The 17,981-nt window shown below is 45.6% G+C and overlaps 1 protein-coding gene across 1 annotated transcript; it reads left to right on the forward strand.

Moving 5' to 3' along the window:
• The first annotated feature begins 5,528 nt into the window (after positions 1-5,528).
• LOC102444407 (uncharacterized) lies at positions 5,529-11,798 on the forward strand. The gene is made up of 3 exons (XM_075937123.2): positions 5,529-5,879; positions 8,130-8,235; positions 10,500-11,798. Exons 1-3 carry the CDS (start codon positions 5,535-5,537, stop codon positions 11,255-11,257), a joined length of 1,209 nt encoding a protein of 402 aa, XP_075793238.2. The 5' UTR covers positions 5,529-5,534; the 3' UTR covers positions 11,258-11,798.
• Positions 11,799-17,981: the final 6,183 nt, after the last annotated feature.

A 17,981-nucleotide genomic window follows, 5' to 3' on the forward strand; every position in this document is an offset into this window, starting at 1 on the left:
TACTGGCCTGTAGGCGGAGTTCAACTCAATAGGCACCTTTTGACATATTTTTGTATCAGTAAGTCATTATTTTATAGATGTTTTAACAGGTTTCTTTGAAGAAACCACTAGTATGTTGCTAGCACCCTAATAATGAAGATTGGACGTACGGGCTATGTGGATTTGTATGTAAATCAGTGGTTCTCAAACTGTGGTCCGCAGATGAGCCATGGGCTCAGGACTTATCCCCCTTGCAGCAAAGAGACTGCGGTGACACTCCAGCCGCATGCTTCCCCCTCGCAGGCTAGACCCAGCTTGTGTGGGAAGGAAGCACCTCCACCACACTGCTGCTCTCCCTCCCCTCAGCTGGGGGAAAGGCACTGCTGGCCTCAAGGCCTTCCCCACTGCTCCCATTGGCAGGAATCATGGCCAACGGGAACAGCAGGGAGCGGTGCCTGGGAGTGGCAGGAGGCAGAGAGTCAGGTAAGCACCCCCCATTCCTCTCCCACCCCCAGTCTCCACACTCTCACCCTGTTCCTTCACCCTTCCTCCCAGACCCCACCCCACCCTCAGCCTGCTCCTGCACCCTCCCTCTGACCCAGACTCTGCATCCTCAGCCCTCTCCTGCACTCTCCCTCCTTCCCAGACCACCCACCCCCACCCTGCTCCTAGACCCAGGCAGATTCTCCCACCTTCAGCCTCCTCCCAACTTATCAGCCAGACCCCGCATCCCCACCCTCTCCTCACCCATTTTGTCATCATGGGTGCTTGGCTCATGGCCCATGGAAAGGTCTACATTAAGCAGAGTGGGCCATGGGCCAAAAAGTTTGAGAATCACTGATGTAAATAAATTGCAACATTTGGCACAGCCTGTTCTTGAAAGCAGATATGTTAGTAAAAGACAGCATAGTGGGTAAGAGAATGAGCAACAAGGGCAATTTTGTTTAATTTTGGGGGAAGTCATAAGTCATAATGCAGCAGTGTCATAAAAGTTAGAGATGGAAAAGACCGATTTATTGGACACCCAATCCATCTGCTTGCCAGTTCAGCTTTGTTTCCTGCAGTAAATTTTGTAGTGTTATGTTCTGCATTGTTTTAAAAATCCCAAATGTTGGCACTGCCAACACATTTGTTGGAATTCAGAAAACTATACAGGCAGTCCCCGACTTACGTGGATCCGACTTACGTCGGATCCCTAGATACGAACGGGGTGAGGCAACTCCCGCACATGCGCAGCAGCATTCCCGGGGCTCGCTCACCTGGGTCCTAGGATCCTCCTTCTCCTCGGGCCGGCTCCGACTGGGGTCCCGCAGAGCTGCCGGGCAGAGGAAAAGTGCCACCCCCACGCCCGCTTCCCCCCCCACCCCCCTCTGCCAGCAACAGGCTGCCCCCTCCCCTGAGCAACAGGCTGCCGAACAGACAAAAGCAGCCTCTCTGTCCCTCCTCCCCTCTATACATGCCGGGCTCCCGGAGCGCAGCAGCGTCCCCGGGGCTCGCTCACCTGGGTCCTAGAATCCACCTCCTCCTCCTCTTCGGCCGGCTCCAACTGGCCTCTGCCTGCAGCAGCTGGCCACAGGGACAGGGATCCCGCAGAGCTGCCGGGCAGAGGAAAAGTGCCTCCCCACGCCCGCTGCCCCCCCCCCCCGCGGCCTCGCATCCTGCACGCCTCCTCCCTCCCCCCCTGCCAGCAACAGGCTGCCCCCTCCCCTGAGCAACAGGCTGCCGAACAGCAGACAAAAGCAGCCCCTCCGCCCCTCCTCCCCCTATACATGCTGGGCTCCCTGGGCGAACAAAGACTCCACCAAAACAAACAAAGTGCTGGCCTCATTGTGTTAGCAAAAAAAGGACCCTCCTCCTAGAACCCTGGGTGGTGTGTGAAAATAAAGCTATTAGCTCAAAGCATGGTGCAGAGCTGTTTGGTTTTTGATGAGTTACTCCTTTAGTCCTGAGTTTGTCACAGGGACAGAAATAGATGTGAAATCTTCTGAACAGGGGAACAGACAGCAAAACAAACATTAGAGGGGAGTTAACCTTTCCCTATGCTATCCAAAACTAAAAAAAATGTTTGGCTAGAGTTTCCCCTACAATATGTACCAGTTCCGACTTACATACAAATTCAACTTAAGAACAAACCTACAGTCCCTATCTTGTACGTAACCCGGGGACTGCCTGTACTCCCTACCATAAACTCATAGTCAAGATCTTTTTTCTGTTATACTCAAGCTATTTTTTCTTGTCTTACTTCTATCCCACTGCTCCTAGTTATACCTGTTTAATATACATTGGTGCAAATAACTCTTCTTTGTCTACTAAGAGGTGCAGCTCAGAGTTCAGGGAATGGAGATGGGACACTCTGGCAGCTTTAAACCAGCCTCATGTATTCCCAGTCCTGAGCTGGCCTGCAGCCTCTGTGTAATTAGACAGCTGGGCAAATCCAGACTGAAATGTTAGCACTCCATAAAACAGAAAATGGTGAGCACCCACCCTCTGAAAATCAGATTCCTTCAAACAGTGTTTCAAATTGGAACCCTAAAAAATGGAGGCACTCAAAATTACTAGTTAATTCTGACAGTGCCAAGATGAAAAACACACCACCTCCATTTGCTGATAGAAAAATATGAAGATTAAATGATTTGCACATCACAAATGGAAACCATGTCACACCTGGGCTTAGAATCTGGGCAACTGGCTCCCACTTCTGTGCTCATATCACACCTCTCTCACACCCAGCAAAATGTAAGTTGTCAAAATGTATGTGCAGCTAGGCCTGGCCAGTTGAAACATGCCTGAGGAATGAAAAAGATCTAATTCCCAGATGACAAGGTGGGTGAGAGAATCTCTCTATCTACTAAAAAAAACCTTTTCCTGCAGAATGACAAAGTGATGTCGTCACCTCACTCTGTATCACACCTGCCTCCCTCTTCCCCTGCCCTCACCTTTCCCCACTGCTCTGCTGTCATGCTGGGCCAATGGGGGGCCCTGGAGCATGGTGTGTGTGTGAAGCCACAAGGCCTTTCTCCTCCCCCCTGATGCTCTGGGAGTGGTGGGGCCAAAGCAGCGCAGCCTCTCCCTTCCCCTGTGCTCAGGGTGGAGGCCTGAAGCTGCAAGCTGTGGGGCCCTGGGAGCCACATGGCCTCTCCCCTGCCCTACTCTCCAGGGAGCCTCCCCCTCTCTGAGGTCTCCCCTCTCTGGTGATCCTGGAGACAGGGGCGGATATAGGGCAGGGCGAACGGGGCGGCCGCCCCGGGCCCCGCGCTTCAGAAAGCCTCGTGCATGCGCCGTGGCGCAGCTGCGCATGCGCATGGTGTCACTGCGCATGTGCCGTGGCAAAGGGGGGCCCCCGCAGAATTATGCTGCTTGGGGCCCTGCAAAACGATCATCTGCCCCTGCCTGGAGAGATGGGAGCCGCACCCTCACCCTGCACCCCAGCCCCCTCATACACATCCTCAAAGCCTTGGCCCGGCCCAACCCTCCTGGGAGTGGGGGAGAGAGCCGGGGAAGGCCAGGGCTGCCACACCAGGGAAGGCCTGGCCCTCCGTGCCGGGGGGGTGAGGGAGAAGGGGAGAGAAGCTGGGGCTGCCTGCCCACAGAGAGGGAGGGTTGGTGAGCGTAGCAAGCAGGAGGCACTGCCCCCTGGTATCCTTTAGAGAACCAATTTCTGTTGGTAAACAAGAGACAAGCTTTTGAGCTAAGCAGATCTCCTCTTCAGTACTGCAGACATAAGACAAAGGGCAAGTCTACACTAGGAGGCCAAGCTGTTCTAAACAAGACAATTTGTGTTACATTAGTAGCGTAACTCAAATCAACATGGCTTAGCTCTGCTTACCGCAGGGTCCGCACGGATCAGAGAAATGGCAGGGCAGCGATCGTAGCAGCAGTGTCTAATATAGATCTGATAAATCCAGGGCTGATTGCTCTCCAGTATTCATCAGAAAGAGAAGAGTAAGGGGAGTGGACAGAAGAGTTTCTCCTGTTGACCCAGCATGGTGTGGACCCTGCAGTAAAGTAGATTCTAAGCTATGTCGATTTGAGTTACACTACTAACATAACTCAATTTGTGTAGCTTAAATTGTTTTGTCTCTGTGGTGTAGATCTGTACTCAGATACACAGCTGGAGCAATCTCAAAATGTCTTTGATTCCACAAACTTGGTAGGCATCACAGAATGTACTGCATTTCAGACTGTCAACGGGGCTCTAAGACAGATTTTTCTTTTAGGTGTTCAGATGAGGGAGATATTTGTCAGAGAAGGGGGGAAAAGTTGGTTAGAATGTTCCTGCTTTGTCCAAGTAGCTAACTTTCTTTGGATTTAAGCCCTCCCTCCTCCTCAAACACTGTTCTGAACTTGTAGGTTTTTAATTCAGTAGGGAGTTCACTATTACTCTCCAATGCCATTTTCTATAAAACTATACAAATAGATCATTCTTGAAAAGAAACAAGAAAGGAACAAATCAGCCTATTCTACTCCATCCAATACTGCCGATTTATTCTGTAACAGCAGGCAAGCAAGGGTTAAAAAAAACTGTATGGAGGCTGTAGGAAGTCTGTGCAGCGAACACCCGGAGAGGATTCCTAGGTTTTGGAAGACAGCATTAAAAACTTATCCTCTTGCAGAGTAGGACTAAACTGACCCCTGGAGCTGCTAGAACAGACAATGAAACGCAACAAAAACACATCGCCACCTGTGAGTGAAGACTTTTCCCACAACCATCCCTCTCTATCAGATCAATCAGTCCTCACTCTCAAAGGCAACCGGCACAAAACTTTAAAAAGATGAGCCGGGGAGTTTAAATAAAACTTTTCTCTAAATCATGGTCCCAATAGAACCACTGGAAATATGGCTTGTTACAACAGTCAAAGCGACGAGGAGTCCTGTGGCACCTTATAGACTAACTGAAGTGTAGGAGCATAAGCTTTCGTGGGCAAAGACCCACTTCGTCAGATGCATGTAGTGGAAATTTCCAGAGGCAGGTACCTACTACATGCATCTGACAAGTGGGTCTTTGCCTATGAAAGCTTATGCTCCAACACTTCAGTTAGTCTATAAGGTGCCACAGGAGTCCTCGTCGCTTTTGCAGATTCAGACTAACAGGCTACCCCTCTATTACAACAGTCAGTTACCCACGAGCAATCCTCCCTTACAGCTGCTCCCCCATCCCTCTTCCTTTGCTCCCTAGGACCAGAAGACGGGAAATGGGCCACCTCGCCTTGACCGGTCCCTCCAAATGTGTGCGAACTACTTTTGCTTTTTCCAAGCGTGCATTCAGCACTGCCCGCTTCCCAGACCCGAAGCAGAGCGGAGGGTGGGTCCCTAGCTTGTCTGGCTGCCGTGCAGAAGTGGGTCCAAGTTGGAGCGCTCGCCCAGCCCGTCTGGCTGAGGCAGGGAAGGGATGCAGGTGTGAGCCAAGCGGGGCCGAGCTGAATGCTCCCGGGCCCCAGGGAGCACTGGTGCCGCCTGCCCCTTGTTTGCTGTAAGGGGAGGGAGCGGGGGGTGCAGCTGACGTCAAGGCCAGCGCGGGCCCGGCCGGTCTTTAAAGGCTGCACGGAGCGGCGAGCATGGCAGGAGCCGCAGGCGACGGGAGCCCGCGGAGCAGCCGCTGCCCGCTGAAGCCAGCGCCTGAGCCGGGCCGGGCGCGCGCCGCCGCGGGGAGCTGGATGGCGGGCGGGGAGCTGCAGGAGGGGCCGGGCGACTGCCGGCCCGAGCCCTCCCGCGCGCGGCGCTCGTGCCGGGTGCCCAAGTGCGCGCGCTGCAGGAACCACGGCGTGGTGTCCGGGCTCAAGGGCCACAAGCGGCTGTGCCGGTGGCGGGACTGCGCCTGCGCCGCCTGCCTGCTGGTGCTGGAGCGGCAGCGCGTGACGGCCGCGCAGGTGGCGCTGCGGAGGCAGCAGCGCGCCGGCCAGGTGAGCGCCGGGCGGGCTGCAAAGGGGGGGCGGGGCAGAGCCCGAGAGCGGTGGAGGGAGCATCTCCTGCTGTCTGCTGAGAATAAATCTTACAGGAGCGGCTCCATTAAGAGACTCGGGGAAGCTGGGTTCTCTTCCTGGCTTTGGCCCCTTCTCTTGGGCGTGCCTCAGTTTCCCCAGCTGTAAAACGGGGGTAACAGTTGTGCCTCCACCCCCTTGTAAAGTGCTTCTGTGGATGAAGAGCCCTAGAGCAGTGTTTACCAACCTGCGGTCCGCAGAGCCCCTGGGCACTGCAAGGGGGTCCACAAAAAGTTTTTAAAAGTAAGGATCAGGAACACCATGGTGAGCCTGACCCTTACTTTTCTTTTCTTCTCCTGCACCCTCTCCTGCCCCCCAAGCACAAGGCAGGGGGGCAACAGCCCTGTGCACCAGGATGTGGCTTGCATTTGATCCTGTTTTCTGGAACCTAAGGGAGCATGGGGAAAGTGCTTGCATCCCGTGCATGCTTCTCACACTTGTCTGGTGTGTGAGAGGCATGCATGGGATGCAAGCACTTTCCCCTCTCTCCCTTAGCATTGGGGAACAGGATCAAAAGCGAGCTGCATCCTAGCAGCATGGCTGCTGTCCCCCCATGCTCCCAAAATTTCCCTTTTGTTCCCTACCCTCTCAAAATTCCACCCTTGAGATGTTTGCTCCAGAGCTCCGTTTGACCACAAGAGCCCCTTCACTCTGTGAATTGGCAGGGGACAGATGGGACAGGAGCAGAGGAAGCAGAGTAGGCAAGTAGCAGCCAATAGGACCTGAGAAGCTCTGTGCTCTGCAGTCTGCCTGTCCCTCAGCCCATGCTGAAGCTGACAAGCTGTGGCTGTACTATAGTCAGCTTATAAATGTGTCAGTCGCTCTTTATCTCCCCCCCCTCTTATTTTGAATGTCACCCTGCTCTAACAGTTCAAAAGTTATTAGAGTGGTGGGAAGGGTTTAGTTGGGCTAGCAAAAATGGATAATTTGGGGGGGTCCATGAAATTTTAATAGATTGAAAAGGGGTCCATATGATTCAAAAGGTTGGGAACTACTGCACTAGACAAGAGCTAGCAGTGTATAATTAGTGGCGCTGCTGTCTCTGTTCCCTCCTTGTTTTAGGGCATGCTAGAATGATGGGAGAGGTTATTCACATTGATCATATTTGTTAAAAATATTCATGTAAATTTTAAAACCCAATAAATGCTCAGCATCTAAATCAGGACTAAGGCTCTGACCATAAAGCCATATTTAGTTACTTAAATAAGTAGCCAGGTTTTCAAGTGCTAAACATTCCCCAACTTCACTGGTTGCACAGCACAGTTAATATAGCCCCATACTTTGGTACCCAAAGATGGTTGTCAGAACCTTACTTTCTTATAAAATATTTTGCTGTTCAAGCACTTCTCATCTGTAGATCACAAAGAGCTTTACAGAGGACGTAAGTATAATTATCAGTCCCTTAGGCTTTTGTTCTTAAACATCTTATTTACTTCTGATAATGTAATTGCTTTACGTTAGGTTGCAAGAAAGTGGAACTCTTGGTAAAACTTGAGAGCTTGGCTCTCTTACCACCAGAAGCTGGTCCAATAAAAGATAACACCCACCTTATCTCAGCATTCAGTATAACCTGTAGGATCAAGATCTTTAATGCCGCTATGTGTATACACAAATACTACTACTGTTAGTGCATTATTTCTGTAGAATTAGACTGCAGCCCCAACACTTGAGGCTTGAAGTCTCAGTTCCTCTTAATTGTCCTAGTATTAAAATGACTGAGGGAAGTTCCAATAGGTCAGCCTGACAAGGGTTTTCCTAAAAAACCTGCTATTCTATGTGAAAAGGAAAGGTAGTTTATTCCGAATATCACAATAACCTGTTGGATGAAATCATGGTGCAGTAACAAGTTTGCTTTTTATTGGCAGAATCCTTAGTTCAACCTGGCTGTGTGAAAAATCCACACTGCTGACTGAATTAACTATCCCAACCAAACCTGTGTATAGATGCAGTGAGGCTGATGGAAAAATGTTTCCCGCAGCCTATCTACAATCACTAGTGATTGTGAAGTTCCTACAGCCATGGGGGAAAAAACCCTTCCATTGCTGTAGCCTGTGTCTGCACTAGGAGGTGCAGTATAACTTTAATGGTGTCCCTGTGGTGCCCATAATATAGACATGGCCTAAAATGGATGCATGGTTTATCTTATTTTCTTCTTTCCATGACTCTGCACAGGTTAAGAAAGATGAAGCTGAACATTCTCTTCTATCAGTCAGTTGCAGATTAAACTATCAACACTACCCCAAGAATACTAGCATCTTGGCCAAAAGCATACTGGCAGGTAAGGAGACGTGGCCTCAATTTGACAAGATACTCATGCCTCATATGGAGCATCTGAGTAGTCCTATCGAATTCCACAGGACTAGTCTTGTGTTTAAAGTTAGACATGTAATTAAACATGTTGCTGATTTGGGATTTTTTTAAACATATACACATCAGCACAATCCTTCCAATATCTGCAGTTCAAATTGGTGCATGTGTGTGTAGAGGAAGACAAAAATGCAAGTTTTTGACAGCATGGGTGATTAACCGTTAGAACTACAGGTTGAAGCTCCCTAATCAAGGCTTCCATAGTTTGGCAACAACCAGCAGGCTGGAGTCAGGAGTGTTGTGGGACAAGGGAACAGCGGAGCCTGGTGGGATGCGTAGCAGAGGCTCTGTGCCCCAGGGCCAAAAGTGGAGCCTCTGTGCACTGGGGGCCAGTAGTGGGAGGGTCAATGGCTAGGAGCAGAGCCATGATGGGGCAGAAGAGAGCCTGAGCATCCTTGGGGAATGGAACCCCAGAGCCCCGGGGCCTGGCAGCAGAGCCCCAGCACTTCTGGGGAGGGAAGGGGTCAGTGCCCCGGGGCTAGCAGCCGGAGTGTGGTTTGTGACCAGGCAGGTCCCAAGGGTGCTGGACCACAGAGGTTCTACCTGTACTAGGGGGTGTCATGGACAGGGGTGGATGAGAGTGCCGGGGGGCCCAGGGCAGCACCGCGGGGCCCCGGGCAGCGAAATTTTGCGGGGCCCCTCCTTTGACACGGCGCATGCGCGGAGCCTCGGGAAGCGCGGGGCCCGGGGCAGTCGCCCCGCTTGCCCTGCCCTAAATCCGCTGCTGGTCATGGAATCCCAGTCATTTGAAATGTTTAAAACAAGACTGAATGTTTCTCTAAAAAGAAATGCCCTAGTTCAATCACATTGTACTTGAGCTGGATGAAGGAACTATTATTAGGTGAAATTCTATGGCCTCTGTTATGCAAATCAGATTAGAATATCATAATGACCCCTTCTGGTTTTACAGTATGTAAATTGAATGAGGATTAGGAATACAGCTAGGTGAAAATCAATTTTTTTTCCCCACAGAAATGAGGGAAGGGAAAGGGGGGAAGTTCAGGACCTAAAACTATCAAATTGAGACTTTTTTTTTTTAACCAATGTTTCATCTAGACGTTTTACTTTGAAAAATAGAAATGCTTTATTTAAACTCTGATTTGTAATAGCGTGTCCATTCAAATTTCACCAAATTAAAACAAAAAAGGGAAGACACCTGAAATATTTGAATTGAAATGACAAAACTTGGGGGGGAATGGAGTTTGTCAGCTCAAAACAATGAGGTTTTGATTTAATAAAAAGTAAATAATTTTGATTTGAATGGAAATGGATTTTTGTGAGATTTATTTCTAAATTGTAAGATCCATTATTTTATCTTTTACTTGGGAAGAAATTTTCTTTTTTAGGCATATTATTCTTTAACTGTCTTCTGAAGCAGCTGGCCTGAGCATTGTACTAGACAGGATACCATATTATACATAGCACTGATCTGATCCTTTATCACAGTTCCTATGTTCCTAAGGTATCATCAATGATAGATGTAGTAGGGCCACAGGCAAAGAAGCTATGTTACCTGCGTTGGCTTGAGTGAGAATGCTCAGGCCATATGTTTGTAAAGCGTTTTGTACATTTTATAGCTCTGAGTAGTTATTTAAATTTTAACAATGCAAAGGTGTAATTCCACTTAAACATAATTCTAGACTTCATAGTATCCTGTTTGCATATATAGCACAAGGATCATGACTGCTAATGATCAAAAATATGGCCTTCTACTTTCCAATTTTGATCTTTGTTAGATAGTCCAGGCTATTCAGAGGGTTAGACAGGTTATCCCTTACATGATCCACATAAGAATGATGTCAAATTATAAAATGACATTTCTTAAAATAAAACCTATCAACAAATATTTCTAGGAGGCACTGAAATAATATAATACCAATAAGGTAAGTTATCAGTCTATGGGCAGCATGGTATAGCAGACAAACCTCTGGACTTGAAGTTAGGTGCCTGGGCAAGCTACTTTCCTTCTCTGCATTTTCCCTCTCATCCTTTGTCTGACTTGTCTAGTTCACTGTAAACTCCTCAAGGCAGAGATGTCTGCTACTACGTGTTTGCACAGCATCCAGCACAAAGGGACCTTGATCTTAGTTAGGACCTCTAGTCACTACAGGAAAATACAAATAATCAATGATAATGATAAAAATACTAAATGAAGCCTTTCATTTGTTTTCCTAGGTTATAAGCCTCCACAGGAAAGCCAACTCCACTTTTCTAACTTGAGTGAGCGAATGAGGAAACGAAGAACATTTGCAGATAAAGAGCTGGAATGCATAATGCTGGAAAGGGAACTTAGACAGAGAGAACTAAAGGAATTAGCTGTAGCTCAAAGCTTACAAAGATCAAATGAAGATTGTTTACCAGGCACAGAAACAAATCCATTTAGCACTGGACACAGCCAGCTTTGTGACTCAACATATTTTAATCACAATTTGATAAATCTTTGGTTTCCTTTGATACATGCAAGCACTATGCTTTATCAGACTAGAGATTTTTTCCTACCAAATGTAACTTTTACATCAGGTGAAATCAAAAGCAGCCTTTTACAGAAATATAAATATACCTTTACTAAGGATGCAGAGAAATATGTTCAAGTGTGTAAGGAGCTGGCTCAGGCCAATATTTTAGCCAAAGAACTTGGCTCCTTTCAGAGAGATTTGAGATCAAAGGCAACAAAAACACAAGCAAGTTTTGAAAAAGTTAAAGAATATTTTGAATACGACCACAACCAGAAGTTTGGCTCAGAAGGTTTTCTCTTACAAAATGATCCTTCCTTACTACAAAAGCACCATGTGAGTCAACACGTGAAAAATAAGTGTTCTGTGGCAAAGGAAAACCTCAGACACTTATCTAGAATATCCCAAGAATGCTGTTCAGAAATGAAAGTTAAAAATAAGAGATTGTCATTTTCAGTGGAATCCTTGTTAAAAGTCTAAAGGCATTTAGGGCCTAGTTCTACTCCTTTAGAATTCAGTGATTACATCTTAACGGACTCCATGTATCAACTGTGTGTCTGATTCTGTAACTCTCTCTCATGTGAGTAGGCCCATTGACTTGATTATCCAACTCCCAATGAAATCAATGCAAAACAGCCAGTCTTTAGTGCGAGTGAGTTCATGACCCCAAATGGGACTTCTTATGAGAATAAGGAATATTTATGTGGGTAACAAAATCATTCTCCATGTTGAAGATACTGTGTTTTTTCTGTACTTTCAAAGTGCTGACTGCAAGTACTCTGTAATATTTCAAGAGACTTATTCTAATGTATGTTTGACTATAAAAGTTGTAGTTTAAATTTCTTTATTTTAAAGTATTAACAAAATAGAACTACTGTAGATTTATAATAAACTGAATACATGTGTGGGTAGTAGGTGATTTTTGACTTTTTTTAATTACTTAATGCATGTATTAATTTGCAAGACAATGTATAAATGGATGTGTTTGCATACTAAATAAAGTGATAAGAGGGTCACTCTATGGAAATGGAAAACCAGTTTGAATAAAATGGGCTTAGCAGATATGAAGGCTTAGTTTGTTGATGCAATATACCAGGGCACATTTTTACACCAATGTTCAATGTATTAGGGCCTCAGTTGTCATATTAGTATAAGCCAGGACTAATTTCAATGAAGCCTGGTCCAAAGTCCCTTGAAGCCTTGAAAAGGCTCCCATTGCCTTTAGTGAGCTTAAATGACCACTGAATAAAGTCCTGAAATGCCTACAAAAATAGCTCAGCACTAGCTCTCTTTTCAGTATATTTAATAGAATAGTCAAGCAAACAAAATAATGTAATACAGATATTTAATATGTACAGTCAAATCAGACTGTAGAAGACAGACTCTGGTTCACACCCTGGTATGCATACAGAGGAAACCCCTAAAATCCTAATTAGCAGCCTAGTAGATATTCATAGGCAGAATATGATCCAGAATTGGAGGGAGTATGCTGATGTGCCCTTGGGGGGAGAAAAAGAATTGCCAGTCACTTCAAAGATTCCTACTCAAACCTCACATAGGATCCTACAATTCCATTGATCATTTCGATCTTTTCGCTAGCAGGTAATAAAGAGCTCTGCTTTACAAAATGCATGATATAAACTGGTATCCAAAGGGAGTTTCAGGGTAGGGAATCCAAGCATTCCATGTTCATGGAATGAGATTACAGTATATCACACAAGAAAACTTGAGGCTTTACAGGGTAGTTTGAGGGGGAAGCTTGCCCTCGTATTGACTTTTGTGTTCTATGCAGTCAGGTGCATCTATGCTATAACAATTGATTGTTCCCCTGCTCCCCAATCATGGGAGCTGCACTGCTGGTGATAAATCAGACATGTCTTTCCTAGTAAAGACAAGGGCCACGAGGACTGTGAGGTTTTACATGAATTTTAAATTAAACTATAAAAATAAATTGTATTAGTGTTGATGAGAACTTTAGGGCTGAATTTCCCCCTCTTCTCTGCTCTCCTTGCCCTGTGTCTGCGTGAAGCTTGTCTGGACACCAAGGAATCCTCTCCCTAACCCACAAAGAGAAAATGGAGTCTATCTGCTCTTCACTCTACTAAGCAAGCCCAAAGGACAGGAGGAGGGGGAGCAGTGTAATTGAGTAGTCATGTAACTGCATGAAATCTTTGTGGTTACACAGCTATTCGAGAGTCCCCGCCCCTAGGGACTGGCAGCCAGTGTGCTTCGGCCCCACTCCCTGGGAGCCCCTTGCCATCCCGTGCTGCTGCCTCTGAATCAGAAGCTGCAGCGCAGAGTGGCAGGGCGAGCTAGTCTGGGGTGGGGGACAGGCTCGCCGCAGACAGAGGCTGCTCTGTGGGATGCTCTGATAGAGGCAGCAGTGCGGGTTTGGGGGTGAGAGGCAGGCAGCACTGCGGAGCCAGTGCTGGGGGGGGGGAGAATATATTTTTAAGCTGGCTCCCCCCAGCACCAGCTCCCTCCCCCCCCACCCCACTGCCTCTGATACAGAGGCAGCAAGGGGAGAGGGAATGCATGTAGTCGAGAAGATTAACCAATAAGCCCAGGTTTAGCGGTTAATCATATAGTTGACTGCACACTGATATCCCTAGTCCATGCTAAGGGGAAGCCTCAAAATTGATCTGAGGCAGGTTCCATTAATGTGGACACACTACCTCAGACTTAGAGCCCCAGGAAGCACTAGGGAGTAATTAGTTTGAGATAGCAGCACCAGAGCATCCACACTACTATTATTTAAAAAATAACTATTTTGGAATTAGCATTATTCCTGATGAAAAGCAGAAGTACAGAGTTAGAATTCTGTGGCCTAGTATTTTGAAATAACGGGCTTGGTAGTGGATGCTATGCTTATAAATTTGACCTTTTGGGGGTTATAAAGCCCTAGCCTACGTCTAATTTGCATCCCTTTTTCGTAAAAGGGATGCAAATTAGACGTATCGCAATTGCTAATGAAGCGGGGATTTAAATCTCCCCCGCTTCATTAGCATAAAAATGGCTGCCGCTTTTTTCGGCACAGAGCTTTGCCGGAAAAAAGCGCCAGTCTAGACGCGGATCTTTCGGAAAATAAAGCCTTTTCCGAAAGATCTTTTATCCCTTGTTTTAAGAGGGATAAGGGATCTTTCGGAAAAGGCTTTATTTTCCGAAAGATCCGCGTCTAGACTGGCGCTTTTTCCCGGCAAAGCTCCGTGCCGAAAAAAAGCGTCTGCCATTTTTATGCTAATGAAGCGGGGGAGATTTAAATCCCTGCTTCATTAACAATTGTGATACGTCTAATTTGCATCACTTTTACGAAAAAGGGATGCAATCTAGACTAGCCCTAGTGTAGACTAGGGCTGGTAGTCTAGCCAAACGGAAAAGCTCAGTGGGGATTCTGATGGCACTGGCCTCTGTGCAAACCCCTGGCATGACCTTCTCAAATTCTATACCCCATTTTGCGATACAGTGGTGGATTAATTGTGTCAAGAACAAGGGTTCTCTAGAACAGGCCTCCACAAATGTAATAAGAAATCTCATATTTGAAAAGCAACCAGACCCTGAGTAAAGCAGCAACATTAAGAGGTTTATTTTGTCAAGATCTCACTCAAAGATCAGAAGGATATCTTTTTTCAGCAGGATGGCTAACAGAACTCAGGGGGGGTTTCTGGTAGCCTGTCTTCGCACCCCCACTGGTCATCTGATCACCCTGCAGCAAGGAACCCAGTGCCTGACATGCTGAGACCCAGTACTGGGTTGTGACCAGTAGTGTGAAAATCACTGATCTAATGCAGTGGAGAAAGTTACTGTGAGTAGCAGCATACACTGAAATATTGTGAATCCAAAAGAAATTCAAAGTTAGGCCACAAGTTAGGCCACGCCAGGGCTTAGTAATGTCATTCAGCAGATCTGCATTTGAAGGTAATTCCATTTGTTTTCAGATAGATACGTTTTTGACTCCACAGTATTATACAGTCTGGACCTTGTACTCATTTATTATAATTTGTATTACGTCAGTGTCAAGAGGCTCAGATCAGGATCCAGGCTGCATAGCAGTGGGCAGCGTGCAAGTATACTAAGGGACAGTCCCTGCTCCCTAACACGCACAGTTTAGATTAACAGTGTCCAATAAGTATTCACAACTTTTCATAGTTATGCCACTGTCAGTATCCTTATAAATATGTTTTTTCCCCAATAAAGAAATAGTAAGTCCTGATCTTTACCATGAATGATCCATCTAAAATACTGGAGTAAAATTAAGAATAAAGGGTAAATTTTCAAGCCCTCATCTTACAAAATTCTCACTTGGAGCAGACATTTTCTCAGTTAATGATCACAAACTGTAGCTCACCATTCTCAGATTCATTATTCAATTACTTAATATAGACTGGGATCTATAGATGCCTGTTTTAGAAGTTGCTTTATGTTCATTCTGGTTGATATACATTCAGGGTTTTTTTAAACTGAAGTATTCATCCATTAAAAGTTTAAGTTGATTACAAGCTCAGGAGTGATTTGCCAAATTTTCAAACCTCATTGAACTAAGCTAATCAGCTTAAAAGAAATAGAACAAAATATCAATGTGTCAGCTTCAGGCTGACAATAAAACACTGTTCTTGTGACCCACAACCTTCATGCTTATATTTTGATACAAAGTCCCCCATTATAGAAATGGTGCACAAAACCTTTCACAATTCATCTCTTCCTTGCTTATGCAGTCAGTGTGGGCCATATAAGAGAGAAAGAGAGGGATTTTGTTTTGTTTTTTTGCTTTTGCTGTGCACCAAGGCATGTGCATGTGTGCACCAGCAGTAGAAACACAAACCTAGCTGTGGGTTTTCTGCTAATCATCTGGACCGCATTTGAATCTCTCCTGAGCAGCCACACAAGCCCAGTTTACAGGGAACACAGATCAGCACAGTATGGCTGTGTCTAGACTGGCCAGTTTTTCTGGAAAATCAGCTGCTTTTCCGGAAAAACTTGCCAGCTGTCTACACTGGCCGCTTGAATTTCCGCAAAAGCACTGACTTCCTACTGTAAGAAATCAGTGCTTTTTGCGTAAATACTATGCTGCTCCCGTTCGGGCAAAAGTCCCTTTTACTTTTGCGCAAAAGGGCCAGTGTAAACAGCTGAGATTTGTTTTGTGCAAAAAAGCCCCAATCACGAAAATGGCGATCGGGGCTTTTTTGCGCAAAAGCGCATCTAGATTGGCCACGGACGCTTTTCCGCAAAAAGTGCTTTTGCACAAAAGTGTCCGTGCCAATCTAGACGCTCTTTTCCAAAAATGCTTTTAACGGAAAACTTTTCCGTTAAAAGCATTTCCAGAAAACCATGCCAATCTAGACGCAGCCTATGAGTAATTTGATGAAGACTAAGAGCACAATTGATAAGGTCCATATGCTTTGCAGTAATCATGGATCTGTAGAAGTCCATGACAAGAATTAACTATGTTAATGCATATAACATGCTATGTAGGCAGGAGAGAATATCTGTGGAATGTAGTAACTGACAGTAGAGCTGCTAAAAACAGAGATACCTTGCTAGGACAGATCCATACAATGGCAGTATTTTACATACAACAATATATCAAACGGGAAAAGGCATTTATAAATATGCAGTGAACTATTTTTTAAACCTTTCTTTTTGACAAGGAATTCATGCACTCCTGCCCTTTGCAGATGGCACAGGTGTGCTTAGAAATCACCAGAGACCTCAGTCCAGCAAATCAGTTAATCAAGTCCTTAACTCAGAGGTACATGAGCAGTCCCAATTAACTTGAATGAGATTATGTGTATGCTTAAATGTTTTGCTGAATCAAAGTCTAAAAACCAGTAATGTTATTGTGTACAAAGAATGAGATTTCTGCTGAGGGTGTGGTGCTACTACATACATCAAAAATAATGTAGCAGCCACTTGTGCAGTAAATTATTGTTTTGGAACAGAGGTCAATGGAACATAAGGTGAAAACCACTGAGGTTTACAGACTAGGTCTATGATTTCAAAAGGGGTCCACATCTTCACTCAAAATTTTGTAGGGGTCTGCAAATGAAAAGAGGTCACTGTTTTGGAATAATAGCTATGTATAATGGTCCAGAAAGTAATTCAGTTTGACTTTACAGCTCTCATATTGTCACATTCCACATCCCTCTTTGTACTCTGCAGAGCTTTGAAAATCTTTTGCATGAGCCCATTTAGTGTGCAAGTTATGACATCATAATCAACAGGAGGTTTTGCCCTGGGCTTTTGAACCAGTTTTAGTGGTAAGCCACTATCAGTTTCATACTCATTGGTATGCAAATTACAGGACCATAAACAATGGAATTTAGTTCATTACATTCAAATATTACCTAGATTAGCATTTGCAACATTCCTATAAGATGAAATGGCTTCTATTCCAAATTTTTGAGATGGAAGAAACTGAAGCAGGGAATGATTAAATGAGTTACCAGAAAGCATAGAGCAAATCAACAGAAGAATAAAGACCACAGCTCAGATCTCATAGCCATAAAAAATAAATAAATAAAAAATCTTAATCCACCAAACACTACTGCCTGTCAAACTTGTACCTTCCACATATGGATTTTGTTATACTATATAGAAAATTCAGTCTAAAAATGCTCAAAGAATAAAGCCTTATTGAAATGTCCAATTGCACCCAAGTTCCTGGTGCACTCTGCATTTTCCTGGACTAACCTTTTAGTTCACATCTTGGAGAAAACACACACACACAAAAGTGACAAGTGGTTCAAGGCCTTTGTCAGACATTAGTTTTGGTAGCCTAGCTGTCCAGTCTCCTATAGTAGCCAAACTTAGCATGATTTTTTTAGTCAGCCTATAAGAACATTTCTTCTTTTTAAAAGGCTTTATTGCTGTGTTTCAAAACAATCTGAGTCTACAACTAGCAAAGGGATTGTTCTCCCCAAAGATACTTGCATCTTCTAGCTTTTCTCCCCTCTGCCCTGGCTGCAGATCCTTGAACATACTACACTGTGTCTCCTACACTTTTCCCTTAGCCAGGGCTCTCCTAGGTCTAGAATAAGGGATATAGCAGGTCATGGCTGAAGTGATTGCCTCTACTGTTTTAAATTCCTAGCAAGAAATCCACAGACTCAGGGGCGGCCCATCCATATAGGCAAACTAGGCGGTTGCCTAGGGCGCCAAGTTAAATGGGGCACCAAATGGAGGCACAATATCACTGAGGGGTTTGGAG

This window comes from Pelodiscus sinensis, chromosome 9, assembly GCF_052426305.1.
Source record: "Pelodiscus sinensis isolate ZL-2025 chromosome 9, ASM5242630v1, whole genome shotgun sequence".
Lineage (NCBI taxonomy): Eukaryota > Metazoa > Chordata > Testudines > Trionychidae > Pelodiscus > Pelodiscus sinensis.

What these genes read in the sequence shown, in the direction of transcription:
- LOC102444407 (XM_075937123.2), top strand. Translation starts at nt 5,535, where the DNA reads ATGGCAGGAGCCGCAGGCGACGGGAGCCCGCGGAGCAGCCGCTGCCCG. An exon ending in GGCAGCAGCGCGCCGGCCAG is followed by an intron (nt 5,880 to 8,129) that starts GTGAGCGCCGGG and finishes GACTCTGCACAG; the next exon opens with GTTAAGAAAGATGAAGCTGA. An exon ending in GGCCAAAAGCATACTGGCAG is followed by an intron (nt 8,236 to 10,499) that starts GTAAGGAGACGT and finishes TTGTTTTCCTAG; the next exon opens with GTTATAAGCCTCCACAGGAA.